The 16,211-nt window shown below is 37.7% G+C and overlaps 1 protein-coding gene across 1 annotated transcript in view; it reads left to right on the top strand.

Moving 5' to 3' along the window:
* Positions 1 to 16,211, top strand: part of LOC141929557 (neural-cadherin-like) — a 66,876-nt gene that overhangs the window by 12,269 nt on the left and 38,396 nt on the right. The window contains exons 2-6 of the mRNA XM_074839201.1: positions 5,396 to 5,593; positions 6,470 to 6,695; positions 10,131 to 10,335; positions 11,926 to 12,037; positions 13,312 to 13,561. Of these exons, the coding sequence (XP_074695302.1) occupies positions 5,396 to 5,593; positions 6,470 to 6,695; positions 10,131 to 10,335; positions 11,926 to 12,037; positions 13,312 to 13,561 (991 nt within the window). The remainder of the gene's footprint in view (positions 1 to 5,395; positions 5,594 to 6,469; positions 6,696 to 10,130; positions 10,336 to 11,925; positions 12,038 to 13,311; positions 13,562 to 16,211) is intronic.

Consider the following 16,211-nt stretch of genomic DNA (forward strand, 5'->3'; position numbering starts at 1 on the left):
GATGGTTTTACCCTTTTGAATATGAAGTATTATTTTCTATATAACTTTTAAAAATCCTAATTTTTAATATAAGGTGTTCCAGTGTTATGTTACTGTCATGTTTACATGCAGCAAGAGCCATTTTGAGTTTTATATTTTGTTGCTCAGCATCTGTGAGAAAATAATTTAAATTTTTCTGTTGTCTGAAGTTAGGGAAGAAAATCTGTCAAATGCAAAATCTGCGTGTGTGGCAGAACAATTCTTTCAGTAGGGTTTTTTTAAATGGATGAAATTGTGTAAGATGTCTACGGTATTCCTGGCTTGAAAGTCAAGTATCTGGCCTTTAATATTGAGGAAATTTTTATTGGTAATGTGTTACAAAACAGTTTGAAAATTCTTTTAGGCATAATTAAGCCTGTGTCAGATTCCTGACTTAAGGTCGTAGCGGTGGGTTGATTTGCACTGCTGAATATAGTTGCAGGTATCTTCATTGTTGTTGGGGCCTGGTATTTGGAGCAGATAATTTAAGTAGAACCTGTCTGTGTGTTTGTAGGACTTAACCCAAATCCATAGAGGATTACTAGTTTTAAGCTGTTTCTGCTAAGATTTGAGTGGAATTATAACATATTATTTCTCTCATAATGTGGCAATATTACTGCACATGTACTACTTATTTACTACTAATAAACTACTATTAACCATAATATACGAATGCAGGTACATGTGTAATTATGTATGAGCAAGATACATATGGGGGAGGGTTTTGATGGAAGGAGGCATTGAGACACCTGAACTACTGAGAGATGCGTTTCTAAAATTTCGTTCCTTCTGCTGTCTTGAAGCACAGATCATTTTCATAAACAGGGGAGAAAATAAATTTTATATACCTTATTAAAAATTAAAGATCCAGTTTAAGCTCCATTCTGTAGGAAAACACAACTGTTCTGTAGGCAAGCAGCTACGTCAGTTACAAAATATGAGACTGAATTTTGTAATATGTAAGTCATAAGTACAACAAATGAAAAACTTTTAAATATTTGCTGTGCTCATTAGAATGTGGAGTTATGCTTTAAAAAATCACATTCATGAACATATACTTTGAAATTCTTAACGCGTTGTCCTGCTAGACATACACATATTACACATTATTGCCCATGTCAGTCTCTTCATCACACTTGTTGTCCTCTGGCAAGTCCTTGTCTGACCATGCTTCATTGGACACCCTGATGTTGTTTTAGCAAGTTATCAGGTCACGATTGTAGGTCTCTGTGCAGAGAAGTACAGTACTGTTTGGTGTTTCTGTTACAGTTTTTGCTTTGATACATGGTACGCAGTCAAGGGAAAGCTTAGTTACAGTCATTTTCCTCCAGAATGCCTTTATCTGAAAGCGAAATCATGATGATTTATTTAGTATTTTTACTTATGAATCAGATTGTCTATGGCTTATGGAAGAAGATAACATACAATAAGATTTGTAAGGTCCCATGCAGTGGAAACCTGTACTGGTCAAGAGAGGCGCTTATGCTGGTCTTTTTGATCATGTGTGTTGCTGATCATCGTAACAAAACTCTTAAGATTATTCAGATATTTCAGAGGTAATCAACATATTGCTGAAAGCTTTGATCTTGCCAAGATGTCAAATGACATTAAGGTCTCTTAACTATTAAAACAGAAGTACCTGGAGGAACATGCCCAACTCCTTTTAGTTTTTGATTAATAAAGTTTGCTAGAGCATGTGAAGATTAATTTCACTCCTGATGCAGTTTTCCACAGTTTCCTTACAAGAGGTATTTCTCAGTTATAATTATGTACTAAGTACTAGCATATTAATGTTCAATGAACTGACAGTCAGTAAGTGACAAGAGGAATTTGTATCCAGGTTTATTACTACTTGTTCAATAAAAATCAGTTATTCTTTGATTGTGACTTATTTTTTGATGGAGAAATACATGTGTGTTAAGAACTTCAGCAGAGCTTGAAACAGAATGAGGTCATGGGTTGATTAGGATACTGATTTCCAGACTCCAGAGAGACAAAGATCAGTAACTTTTCTACTCCTGGCAGGGTTACTAAGGTGGCGTTCAAATCCTCAATAGATCTTGCTATTACAGAGGCAGATTTTCAAAGGTTCTTAACTTGGCTTCTAATTTAGTGCTTCCTATTTTAAGCTTGCAGTATGCCCAGGCAAATTAAGCTAACAGTGGGTATTTACAAACTTGCGACAGCTTCCACAAGACCTGTACTTTTGAGAAAAGACAAGCAATTTTGACACTTAACTTCTCCCTTTTGCACTTACTCTTTTTGGACAACCTTTTAATCAAAATCTTTGGAGTGTTCAAGCAGACACTGATCTCGTTTGGCGCTTCTCATTGAGAGTTTACCCTGTTGTGAGTCACCGTGGTGTATTTCAACTTCAGACTCAGATCAATGTCTAACAAGTTCCCTCCTCTGCAATTTCTTTAGGTGTCTTGGACTGGCTGCCCTGGAACTTTTGAAATGCGCATTCTGACATGAAACACGTCTCTGAAACACATCTGGTTCTTTTTAGTGTGGTAGTGGGAGAAAATATCTATGCTGCTGCTTTTTAGATCATGGTTTTTGGATGGTTTTTTGGTGCTCCTTCTGGCTTTTGTGCTATACAGAGGAGAAAGCATGCAGCTGCTTTCACAGAGTCTGCTTAATTGTTGAAGGGAATTATACCTGGGTGACTACAAGGACAGTGCAATAGCAGTGTGGGCTACAGTACTCTCACCTCAGTGTCAGTCTTTCTTTGTAATAAGGCAATTTGAGTTTATCTTTTGAAACTTTGGCTTCACATGCAATGTGCAAAGAACATTCAGATAGAGAAGCATGAATTGAGCATCCTTACAGCAGGCCTCCCAACATTTCTGACTGCAGAAGTGCGATACCTAACACACAGAAGTCGTCTCAGAGTTGAGAAGACTTTGGAAGACTTGGATGTACATGGTAACTGAGATTTTTTCCATGAATATGTAAAAATGTGTGTTGCATGTATCCATGTTCTGCGATGGTGCAAAGCATGTTTAAGGTTCTTTTTCAGGAGACTGATTGCTTCTGTGATTTACTGTTTGATAAATTAGAAGTTTGGTTTTGCTGTAGCCACCTTTTTTTCATATGTGCTATCTTAAGATAATATTGTATTCCCTGGAATGTTAGATTCTGAGTCCAGGATACAATTACAAAGAAATTCATTTGGATTTAACAAGCTACTGTCAATATGTTATCTGTTGCTCTTTAGAGAAAAAAAAAAAGCGAGGTACTCAACAGTTGTACAATTCAGATTATTTAATACTGTTTCACAAGTTTAACTGAGAAGAACTTCTGTGATTATCTTGGGTGAACACTGATTTTTTTTATTGAATTTTCTGGATAAGAACAAAGTAATCAAAGGTCATGATGGATTAAGTCTCAGGGATTTAAACTAAGAAACCTACATTTGACTTTGTTAATCACAGCACCAAGGAGTTTTCTATATGACAATCCACTTACTGGTTGTTTATAAATGGCAGATTATGATACAGTGTACTAATAAATAGGCTACTTGCCATCAGGTTCCTAAGTATGAAAAACTGAAGCTTGCAAGAGGCTGATGTGAAGGATATATTAGTATTTCTGTGGGAGTGAAGGGATAACATCAGTAAATACATTTGTCAGACAAAAGTAACATATTTTAGTTGGAATGTGGATTTTTTTGAAGAGGGATGTAATGCTGCAATTAAGGAAGTGGAGAGGGGGAGAGAGTACAACTGTCCAACCTAAGTGGCACACCTTCCTGGGAGAATATTCCTCGTTAGCAAGATAACACTGTTGACAGGATTAGATGTTTTGGCAACACTTTGTATTTAGATTCTTAAATACTAAGTAGTTTGTATTATTAAGTAGATTTGAATTAAAACTGATATTTTTAGATATTCCTCTTTGTATGTTGTTTCAGTTCCTGTAAAGCTATTTTGAAAATAACTGCGTGTGTGTAGGTATGTTTTCATGTATATATAAATAATAAATATGCTCTGAAATCAAGTATTAACACCATCAACATTAAAAATTCTGACTTTACATCCATTATTAAACTTGTGGATAAATCGTGTTTTAAATGTAGACAGCTGTTTTGACCTGGACCACATTCCCTTTCACCTTCCCAGGCTTGTTAGCTGGGGCATAGTGCCATGTCAGTGCAGTTGTACTGCTCTCAGAGTCAGACAGGGTGTGTGTACACCAGTTTTCTGGAGCCAAAGGCATTAAATATGGACTGCAGGAACACTCCAAGTTGGCTTCTGAAGCAAAATTTACAAGTTCAGTGCCAGTCCACTTAGGGGTAAGCTGGCCAGAAGGCCTAAGTTATATTTATGCTGTGCTCCCTGATGTTACTGATAAATATTATCAGTTACAAAAAGAATATTCTGTCACAGTCTTGTGTTACCCCAGCTAAGTTGCTTCAAAATCTGAGCTAGCTGTGATTGAAGGAAATTGAAGGAAGCTTTTTTTTTCAGTTGCAAGTGTATGTAAATTTATTAAGGGAAAAATGGCCTTCTGTCTTCTGTATCACTTTGCTCTCTTTGGAATGTGAAGATTTTAATCCTATCCTTTGGTCTTGTGTTCAGAAACTTTCTTCACCCAGGATGTTTCCCACTCCTTCCTCCTTTAACAGGAATGCTTAACTCCATTCCTGGAAATTTCAGAGCAGTTTCTTCAGTCTGGTGTTTTTCCTTTCTGCCACCTTTTCAGCAATACTTGCCCGATAGTTATTATTTGTTTAGGAGCTCTACTATCTTCACCAGTTGATTTAATAATGGCGGAGGTATAGCAAATACTTTTTTTCACAGTTTTTAAGGATCTTCTGTGGTTGATACTTGGAGAATTGGATAATTCTATTCTGTGGTGGTTTGTTTTGGGGATTTTGTTTGGTTTTTAGCAGCATTTAATCTTTAATAGAGGTGAAAATCATATTAGGATTTCAGTGAACTTTCTAACCAGGAAAATCACTAGTTAGGGTAGATTGGTTAGAATTTTTTGGCAACAAATATTTAATTTTCAAAATTCAGAGTTGCTGTAATCATTGCATAAACTTTTCTCTTCAGCAAAAAAACTTTTCAGAAAGCGTGTATTTAAATTTAGAAAATTTAAGAATGTGTAATCTTTCCTTAAAAGAGATATTAGCAGAATGTAATATGGGTGGCCCTGATCTTGCAGTTCATCAGTACTTGTACTGGTTATTTTTTTTCCCCCCATTGTGTCTGGATGCTGTCGATTGCAGAAGAGCCTTAAACCCTCAGTTTTTCTGGATTACATGCCAATATTGCACACAATACACACTCAGGAATTGATACATGCTTCTGTTACTCTGAGTGCCTTTAAGTAGCTGTTAAGTATATCTTCATTTTCCTGTGACCATTAGGAAAGGATTGGTACTTGGTGCACTTGTCACTTACTGTGACAGACGTGAATGACAACGTACCTGAATGGGCCATGGAGCCCTTCCCATTCTTGGCTGTGGTTTCCCCTGACGCTGTGGGAGGTACTGAAGTATACAAGCTGCTTGCTGTGGATGCAGATGAAGGGATCCATGGAGCTGTAGAGTATTTTCTCTTGGAAGGTAAATTTTAACCCTCTCATTCCCGGTGTATTAGGCTTCACAACTGTGATTTTCTTGTCTTTCATCCTCAGTTTCATTAGTGAAAGATCTTCTGTTCTTCTTCCAAAAGATTCATGAGCCTTCAGGTCTGTGTGTGAGAATAGACAACTCTTACTGAGGGTACAGACAAATTTGCCAGATTTGAAGTGTGTTCTCCCTTCAAAGTTGGGTTCGTGCCCAGGTTGTCTCTTGGGGGATGATGGGGACTGGAGCAGTGAGTACTCCTCAGGGCTTTGGCAGGGGGGTGGCAATGGCAGCAGTAGTCAGCACCTCTCTGCTGGGCCACCTGTTTATGAAATAGGGCAGTATGTGGAGCACAGTTTGTTGGGTGGAGAGGGCTAATATTCCTTCTCCCTTGTGGAAGTCATGCTTCTGGTTCATTTCTAACAAATTTTTAAAGGTCTGGATTGTGCCTTAGCTTTGCAAAGCTAGTACAGACTCATTAATAATTTTCCTTCTGGAGGTCTTAAATTTCAGTAATAGTTCAAAACTGTCTAGGCAGAAGAGGAGTAGCAATACCATTCCAAAGGTGAATTTGTTCCTCTTGGCCAGGACTCTAGCAGGGTATTTTCTGGTAAGGGATATTTAGGGTCAAACAACATCAAAGTATTGGAGGATAAAGAAGAGTAATAATTGTCTAGAAAAGTAAAATCCAACTTAGAAATGTAATCATGAATGTAATTACTGATTTCTAAGTTCTAAACAACTTTTGAATATTTCTGTGCATGCTGATTCTAAGCCAAAACCAACTTGGGATTTGATACCATATTCTCCTCTTAATTTTAATCAAGTAAGAATGTTCTTGCTGACAACAATTTGTGGAACTGTTCTTTTTAGGTGGTGAAGACAGATTTGAAGTTGACAGGGACACTGGCTGGATTAAAACAACAGGTTTGCCATTGGTGAGGGACAAGGAGTATTTACTGACTGTACTAGCAGCAGATAAACTTGGAAGCAGAGGGTCTCCAGCCTCTGTTTCTGTAATTGCTGGATTTCGACCACCACAGTTCACCAACATATCGTACTTTGTTTATGTTCCTGAAAGTATGCCACAAGGAAAATCGTAAGTAGCAGTTAAAAATAATGCAGTGAGATTGTGTTCCTAGTTTAACTTCTGTTTGATCTCCCCAAAGCCTCAGTATTGTTTGTGAATCATAATTAGATACTGTGAGTAACAATTTAGATATCTTAATAGAAGTGATCAAGATACAGTTTGATTGATGTATTTTTTAGTCACTTTTTTATACAGAAAAGCGGTATTGAATAATTACGGTTTCTTGCTTTTTTAAATGATATGGAAAGTATTAGTAGATGTTGATTGTGTCTTAATTTTCAAACTAAATGCAGAATACAAATTAGAAATGAAAAAAGATGTCCTGGTGTGAAAGAATATATTAATTTTATATGTCAAATTTGGAGAAGTGCCTTATCCATCAAGTAAAAAATCGGAAAAAGCAAAAGACTGTCTTTTCTGCCTTCATCACGGTGACATACTGAGCAAAAACAAAGATGCCACAAAACTTGTCATTTTATTTTTCTATCCTTTGTCTAACCATGTGGATCTAAACATCACAGAAAATGTTAGTAACGTAGGTCCAGCTGAATACTCTGTTTCGTCTTTCCCAAACTGTTTTGTTCTTTGGCAAACATTTCCTCTTTCAGTTGAGTCGAGAATACTTTTGTCCAGTAAATGTCTTCCTTGTGTGGCCATTCAACTGTTACTCATATGATATTATCTGTGGTGTTGTATTTTACTGTTCAGTCTACAACATTCAGTTTTACAGTGTCTAAATAACCAAGGTGTGTTAAGATTAAAAAAAAAAAAAGCAACTGTTAATAGTAGATAACAAAGTTTTTCTTTAAAACTGCAATAAACTTAAACAGCACAGGCATAAAAGAATTGCAAGAACTGTGAAATGCTGCAATACCTAACAGGTACCTACCATCTTGCGTTCAATAATGTTTAGGATATAAAATAATGAAATTCTTTAGAACTACTTTTTATCACTATTTAAAAATAGGTTTGCGTACCTAAGATGATAGTGGATTAGTCAGTTTGTCACATTACTTGGTAATATCCAAAAGAAATGAAGTATTTAATGTGATTGTTATTATTATGTCAGAAGAGGTTTGAATATACACAATGCGCCCAGTGAAAGTGGTTTCCTGTTGCACGTTGACTGGAAATAGTCATGAAAATCCATGTAGAATCTTCAAGTTCTGATATTTAAATTGGACCAATACACAAGTATGCAGGAAGACAGAGGTCATGCAGTGGATTTCTGGGTTTAGGATTTCACGGTTGTAGGCTGATGTAAGACTGCAGCTGAGCAGAAGAGTGTTACCAAAACATTCTCTTCCTTTGGTCTGCCACTAGTGCTAATTTGCTAGCTGCATGGTGTTATGGTTTGAGCTCAGAGGGAAACTGAGCACCACTTCTTCCACACCTCTTCCCCCTCAGGACTGGGAAGGAGAAAATAAAGCAAAAGGCTTGGGAATCGAGATAAGGACAGGGAGGGGTGACTCACCCATTTTGGTCACAGGCAAAAGACAGACTGCTTAGGGGAAGAAAAAGAACATAAATTTAATTCAGACACTAACAGCAGCAACACTTAACAGAGTAGGACAGTGAGAAGCATTACCACATCTTAAAAACCGTTTTCCCTCCACCCCTCCCTTTCTTCCCGGGCTCAGCTTTGCTCCCGATTTCTCCACCTCCTTCCCCCAGTGGTGCAGGGGGCTGGGACTGGGGGGTGCAGTCAGTCCTGCCCCTTCTTCCTCCTGGGGGGTGGAGGTGGAACTCCTCACATTCTTCCCTTGCTCCAGTGTGGTTTCCCTCTCACGGGAGACAGTCCTCCACAAACTTTCTCCAATGTGAGTCCTTCCCATGGGCTGCAGCCGTTCCCGTGCCGCTCTAGTGCGGGTCCCTCCTGTGTGTTTCAGTCCTCCCAGTGCCGAACTACAACAGTGGGGGCTTCTTCCCACAGTGTCCTGGCCTTCTTTGGGTGCAGCCAATAGCTCTGGTGTGGGGTCCTCCACAGGCTGCAGGTGGATATCTGCTCCACCAGTGACCTCCGTGGGTGACAGGTGGTTGGCCCTGCCCTCTCACCATGGGCTGCAGGGGGGGGTGCACTGGCACACCTCCCCACTCCCTTCCTCCTCCTTTCTTCCGCTGACCTCAGTGTTTGCATAGGTGTCCTCCTCACAAATCCTCCTTACAACTCCCACTCCTCCTCCCAGGTTCCCTGTATTAAATTTGTTATCACAGAGGTGCGGCCACCGTCACTAGTTATCTCAGCCCTGACCAGAGGCAGGTCTGACTTGGAGTCGGGGGAGCTTTGAGAAGCTTCTCACAGGGGCCACCACTGTAGCCCTTTCCCCCACTACCAAAACCGCACTATACACAAACCCAACACACATGGGCAGACTGACCCAATGAAAGACAAATCCAAAAAAAGAAAAAAAAAGTTTTCAGTTGGGTTGTTAAACGTGCTCACAGCATGGCCTTGTGATTTGTGGTGCTGACAGAAGAGGAGAGGTGGTGTGAACATGCAGCCAGCATAGGGAGTTAGAAGGAGGGCAGAGTAATTCCCATTGTCAGGAAAATGTGCTGACTGAAACTGACTGTGAGACCACATCACAGGAAAAGACAGAAAAAAACTAAAGTGAGATGATGACCTACAGCGACCTTTTCCCGTGTTTCAGCAGTGCGCCTGAGGGAAGTGAGAAGACAGCACCAATGAAATACAACCGGGAAAGAAGTGTTTGGACAAACTGAGTTTTGTCTTTTTGATTGTTGTTGTCCGTGGATCGTACATGTTGGTGGGTTCTCCTGGGAGACAGAATTCTTCTTCCTAAGAAACATGCATGATAAGGCAACAAACACTTGAGGAATTAGTATTCTGTTTTAAACCCTTAATTTCTTCTTTTACTTCATACTGTAAGTGTTTTTCCTGCTTGAAGACTTTAAACACATTGGACTTCAGTGGAAGATAGTGCCAGACAAGAGCTAAAAACGCATGTCCTGTATAACCTGTAACATGCTCACCTTTAGTGACTGGCTTTTATCCTTTTGCAGTTACCTGTTGAAACTTTAGGATGGTATGACTGCAGCAGCAAACTTACCATGCTGTTATTAATCTTTTGCATCTTGCTTTATCTTTTAGTTTCCTGCCATAGAAAAAAGTTAGAGTAGGCAAATTCAGTTGCAGCAAAAATGAAATCCTCTTGTTCCTGTGTTTTTAATTCTTACTGTGTTCTGCTTTCAAGAATCCTATCTTTATCTGTTTAACCTCAAGATGATAGAACTACTCTATAACAAAATATTTAGGTACAGCCATCACTGACTTCAGTGAATATTGCTCTGATCAGACCTACAGGATTGCACCATCATTTCTGATATGCATAATTTTTGTTATTTTTTCAGTATGTTGTATTATGGGCTTAAAAGTCCTTTTTTTTTTCTTTTGTTTTTTTGTTTTTTTTTTTGTAAATGCAGCTTTCTTACAGTCACTGCTGTATCCTATCAAAAGAAATCCCTGAGCTACAGTTTACTAACTAATCCTAGTGGTCTATTCAATATTGATCGTACAACAGGAGATATCAGTTTAACTCGAAGTGTGGATTATGAGAGTGACCAGCACCAGTATCTTCTTTTGGTCAGAGCAGAGGAAAATGAGGAACAATTCAGTAGTGCAGCTGAGGTAGGTGTTCACTTCTGGCAGTGTGTATGTATTTCCATTTTCTTTCAGCATTTCCAGATTTCTGTCTAGATTCACTAGGGGCTTACGTTTCCCCAGCTCATGCTGTCTATTCTAGTGTCCATTTTAAAAGTCTTTCTGTTTATGGGTAGATATTGAGGGCTGCTTTAGGTACTCTTAGAGTACACTCTTGCAGATGCTGAAAAGGCTATTTCTTAGGGATGAATAAACCATGCTGTCATAGGTCCTAGGCCTCAACTGGGAAGATATGGAAGTGGATGCAGCCAAGCCAGATGTGAGGTTTTGTCTTACTCTAAACCTTCATAAAGTATGATGTATTTTTGAGATTATTCCAATTTAAAACAAAGGCAGAACAGAAAATGGTATGTTTTGTACCAAGAACATGAAGTGAACTTGTAAAGAGAACAAGTAATAAAAACTCAGAGGTATTAGAAGATGATGGTTCATGGTGTTTTAGAAAGCTGTTTGACAGCAAAAATATTTCTAAATATAGTTATTACAGTTGTTTGAATTCAAGGATTCACTGAGCTAGGAAATGCACGCAATATAACAGTTTATTCCTGCTGCAGGAAAGAAGATGTATGCTATAGAGGGAACAGGAGGCAGAATTATTAGAAACAAGTGTGAGGACACAGAGAGACATTGAAACAGTATGTCAGTGCAACAAACCGTGGCTGTAGCACACCAGAGACTGATAATTTCTACTGACCCTTTTATGTACTGCAAGATGAAGAGTGGTAGGATATGACTTGAAAGAGGATTATGAGATGGTTTTACAAATACGTTAAGCCTAAATGTAGTTTAATTTGTACCTGTTTTACACTGATACAACATCAGTAGTTATGAGAGAGCAACCTGCAGTTTATATGAACCTGTGTAGGGGAAGATGGAGTATATGTCTACCTGTTGCACTGTGAGGCAGAATACCTCAACCAACTTCAGACAGTCTGCAGTGTAGCAGTATGAAGTGCCATAAAGTCTAATTTAACACACACCTTACTGTTTGGATTGTAAACAATGCAACTGTGGGCTCATATTCGACATAGGAATAAGAAAATATTTTTAAAGATGTTAGAAGCAGAATTGTATTTCTTACTTGTTTTAACATAATCAGTTCAATTTAGATCTGATTTACTCTGCTGTAATTGAATTCTGAATTTGGTCTCAGAGATTTATACTGCTAAAATGTAATATGCTTGGCAGTAGAATTTTTAGTGTTAGAAATCACAGAAGTCTTAGAAGATAAGATAATGGAAAAAGGATACTTGGGAAGCAGGTGGTCCGTTTTCCTTTAAAGTAGTAATAGGAAATAATCAACAGAGGTGAAGGGTGAGTGGAAAATGTTGCTGTAGGGGACTAGGGCTTGGCAGTTCTTGGTATTTTGGAATCTAATATTTCAACGGTTCTCAGCAGGAAAAGAACAATCTAAGGAAAATGGCACATCCTATGTGCTATAGCTTCTGAAGACCTCAAGGACGTTTTTTGGAAATTCTTTCCTCTGGTATTTCTAGAGCAGTGAAGTTATTGCCTCAATTCACTTTGCTGTTTAATGTTACCCCTTTTTCCATTCAGGTTTTGGTTGTAATCACAGACGTGAATGATTGTGCCCCCGAATTTCATCAGTTGATTTACAGCAAAGTTGGTGTTCCTGAAACAGTTACTATGACAACTGCGCTTCTACAAGGTTAGTACTTCTAAAACGATTTGTTATATTCAGTATAAGTTCTCCTCCCACTAATTAGAATTCAGTTCAGAAGACAAAATTACCTGCCCCAGCATGGGTAGTTGCAACTCTCTGAAGGCAAATGGCACCTTGTAGGATTGAATCATAATTATTTACTACTGACACAGCCCAAACAATTTTGGTGGACAGAGGACGAAGGAAACAATTTTTTGTAGGGTTTTGGGGTCACAGGACTTCAGTTGTGGTTGGTATTATAGCAACAGGCTTATAGTAGCAATCTTGCAAAATTTCTTTTTTTAAAGGAAGAGAGTGATGTTGGATCAGAAATTGTAGACACATCAGCTCACCTTCTCTGCCCATCTTTAGGAGTCCTGTGTGGACTTGCTGTAGGGAATACTGCTCTTTTGCGTTAAAAGCCTCTTGCACGATTTAATTGTTGTATGTGATTTTTTTTGGGACACTTTAGAAGACTTTGCTTCTTCCTGATGTAACCGATAACATAAGCTTTAAATGATGATGCTCTGTAAATTATGTAAATTTTGATTATGTAAACTGCAAAAATCTTACATTGCAAATGTTTATAAAAAAATCAGCAGGTCCTGGCAATAAAACAAATTTATGTGAACTGAACAGCTGTAGAAGGGCCTTATATGAGTCTTTAACCCTTACATAAACTTTTTATAAATTGTGAGGGAAAAAGGAAATTAGACTACAGGAAAATTGCTGTTCCCCAGTAAATAGGATTTTATAACCTCTTACTGATTTGTCCTGTACTCTTCTGGTAACTGTGCTTTTAGCATAGGTTTTCTAGATTATGGGTAGGACCTGACAAACACATCAATTTAACTTGCATCAATTGAATAATATATGTAAATATTTCATCTTTAATCACACAGAGTATGATCTGAGTGATTTTAAGTCAGCAGTATAGATCTGATAGACATGAGAATACACGACTCTATGGGAATATGTTCTTGGTAGTCCAGGGCTCTTTAAATCCAGCAGGCAAAGGCAAGGTCTGGAAGCTGAATTCAACCATGGACTTAACTTTTTTTTTTTTTTTTTTTTTTTGGTTAAACAAGTTATTTTCAAGTAAGGGTTAGTTCAATAAAAGGCACAGGGGATAGCACAGTTTTATAAATTATTTCAAGCACCACAGGTAAAGGCAAATGCTGTTACAGTCTTATACTACACCTAAGTCTCTTGTTAAAGTACTTAACATTCCAATTCACAAACTTTGATCTACACAATGTTTTTCTCTTCTCTTTTAATAGTGACAGCCACTGACTGCGATTCAAAAGAGAATGCTGAAATACTATATTACACTTTGAGTCAAGACTTTAGTATTACTTCTCACGGTACTATTTTTCCAGCAAGACAGTTGGACTATGAGCGACCTAACCATCTTTATGAGTTCATAATTATGGCTGTAGATAAAGGGGAAGAGCCAAAGACTGGGACAGCAACTGTTAGAGTGCATGTTTCAAATGTCAATGATGAAGCACCTGAGTTTTCCCAGACAATGTAAATACACATTCTTAAAACTCTGTTATTTTTGTCTTTTACTGTTGCTTTTTTAATTTTTGTTGGAAGGCTGATCATTACAGGATGGTAACTGGCTTCAGTTCAATCAAATCTGAGAATTTGACTGACAAATGTGGTATGATCTTTTGACTCTGAGACTTTGTTACTAACAGTAAAAAAAAAAAAAGCTTTAAGTTTCATTCTTAAAGTTTAGGCATACTTTCAATGTATAGTAGGACTTACGTATGTAGATAGGGGTAGTTCACAGACACTCTCTTGTGACAGATCTTGCACTTATGTTTTTTCCAATGTGTACTGAAAGAGGTGGTGCAGTAATTATACATTTCAAGAGGACCACTCCACCACCAAAGGAAATCAAGCACAAAAAGCAGGTAACTCAGTTTTCCTCAGTCCCCATCCAGAGTACGTGGTGGAATTTTGCCTTTTAATTAGGGAATTTAAGCTTAGACAGAGTCAAAGTCCACATCCCCGGTTTCTAATTGTTAAAGAGAAATGCTTAGATGTCAGAATCCTAAATGACCACTGAATTATAAAACCCACAAGAGAAATGTCAATATGCAGAGGTCACTTAATTTCACTTAGTCCCATGCCCTACAATCTCTATGGGGTTTTTTTCTTCTAAAGCGTCAGTAAGCATTTTTTTTCCATACTTAGGGCTCAGAAGTGTCTGAAGCAGTGTCAAAAGTGCTATAAACTTGCATTTGTGTTAGAGGCTTAGTAATGAAATTCCCAGTCAGTTTCTGCATCAGCCTTCTACTCTTAAAAGTAGAAGTTGCTCAGAACAAAACCCAGGCAGAGATTTCAGTGATGCTAAGCTTGTGGTCTAGCTGAACAAAACATCAAAGCTTTCTGACAGTCCTTATTTCATGTAAAGGTAACCTGGTTTCAAAATCTTCAGCCTTCCTTTCTTTCCTAAACATTGCTTAGGAGATACGGCTTGGAAAAGCTGATCTTTTGTAAATTCTTGTTAGATTGCTATGTATTTTCAAATACTAAACCAGATTCAGTTTCTCACTCTTCAGACGATACCTACTTTTCATTTATTTATTTGTTTTAATATTCAGGGTCATTGAATATTTATCAGTATCTGTTAGTCTTGTATCTGTTTCTATTTTTTTAAAATCAGAAATGAGTGATAGTATTAAAGATGCTGTAAACATCTCTAACAAATTGGAAGCAGAAAACATAGTTTTAAAAAAACCCAACCCTGCCAGGTCTTATATTTAAAGTTTACTGAAGAATATGATTAAAATGAACATTATTTTAAACTATTAAAAATTCACAAGAAGCCCTTCTGTTCCCTATGCAACTGCGGGGAAACAGTGTGTAGATTGGCATTGGAATTTGGCTTCTGGAATTCAGATTATCTCAAGTTTTTGTTTAACTCAGTTAACCAGGCTTTGATTTTGCTTTATCTTTCCAGTTACGAAAAAAATCTTGAACCCAGAGCTGAATTTCAGACAGAACTAAGTTGAAATTTTCTGTGAAATTGCTTCATCATGAACACCCATAAATTAGGTCCTGTTGAGAGACTAGTTTGCAATTAATGTTATGCTCTGTGACAGGCTAATACAAATCAAGACGATGATGTTGTCCATCTAGCCCTTTGTTTAAATAGATTTACAGTCCAGTATAAACTTTAGGATTCCTTGCCATGAGCTTTCTTTCATCACAGTTATTCTGTATCTCAGTTATGAAATGCTTAAGGCTACCACTCTGTTTCGTTTTGTCAGTTTTTACTTTCTCCTTCTTAAGAGACCTCGTGTGATGACTTGAACTCTTCTGTCCCTATATTTCATGTTCAAAATTATCAGATTTACTGTTCATTTGCTTTCCAGATGCAGAGTTAAGACAATGTCCTGAGGGTTGTGAATGAGCTAAACCAGAATAATTTACTTCGTTGCATATTAAATTGGGGGAAGAAAAAAAGCTGTCTCCATGAAGGTTTTGATGAAACCCCACATATCTAGATCTAGACAGCAAAAGCAAAGGGAGAGGTTTTCTGTGCATCCATTTTCTTTCTTTGAATTTTTTCCTATTCTCAGCATACGAAGAGTGGGTCCATAAGCACTCTGAACCCAGTGGTACCTATGTATTTTATCTATATTGTTGCATACAACCAGCTGTAGCTCATTCTTACGGCTGAGTTTTGGCATAAGTACTGTGGACAGGTCTGTAGTATGCTTAGTCTGGCCTATGCTCAATCTGGTCAGATATAATAAATATTTGGGACTTTGCTAAAGCAGGAGGCTTTTCTATTCCAGAGAGTGTTAAGCTTAGGCTGATATAATGCCTCTTAAGAGCTTACAATGTCAGTAATGTGACTGGACTTGAGATGAGTTTTTGTAAAACTGACATTGTGCACATATCCTCCACATCTGATTCTCATGCTGTTGCAAAGATTACGCTGAAAGCATTTTTACAGCTTGTGTCAGAAACTGTGCTGTAACAAGCAATGCTTTAACTTACCAAATGTTTGCTTTGATCTTTGAATCATGAAAGTAATTTTTTTAAATTTAAAAAAAAAAAAAGTGAATTCTGCATTTAGCCCAAGACTTCTTGCAAAGCTAAGCTTCAGAGCTTCAATGCTGCTGAAAGTCTGCAATGAAAATCCATAGGAGGTAACAAC

The sequence above is a fragment of the Strix aluco genome, chromosome 14 (genome assembly GCF_031877795.1).
Source record: "Strix aluco isolate bStrAlu1 chromosome 14, bStrAlu1.hap1, whole genome shotgun sequence".
Lineage (NCBI taxonomy): Eukaryota > Metazoa > Chordata > Aves > Strigiformes > Strigidae > Strix > Strix aluco.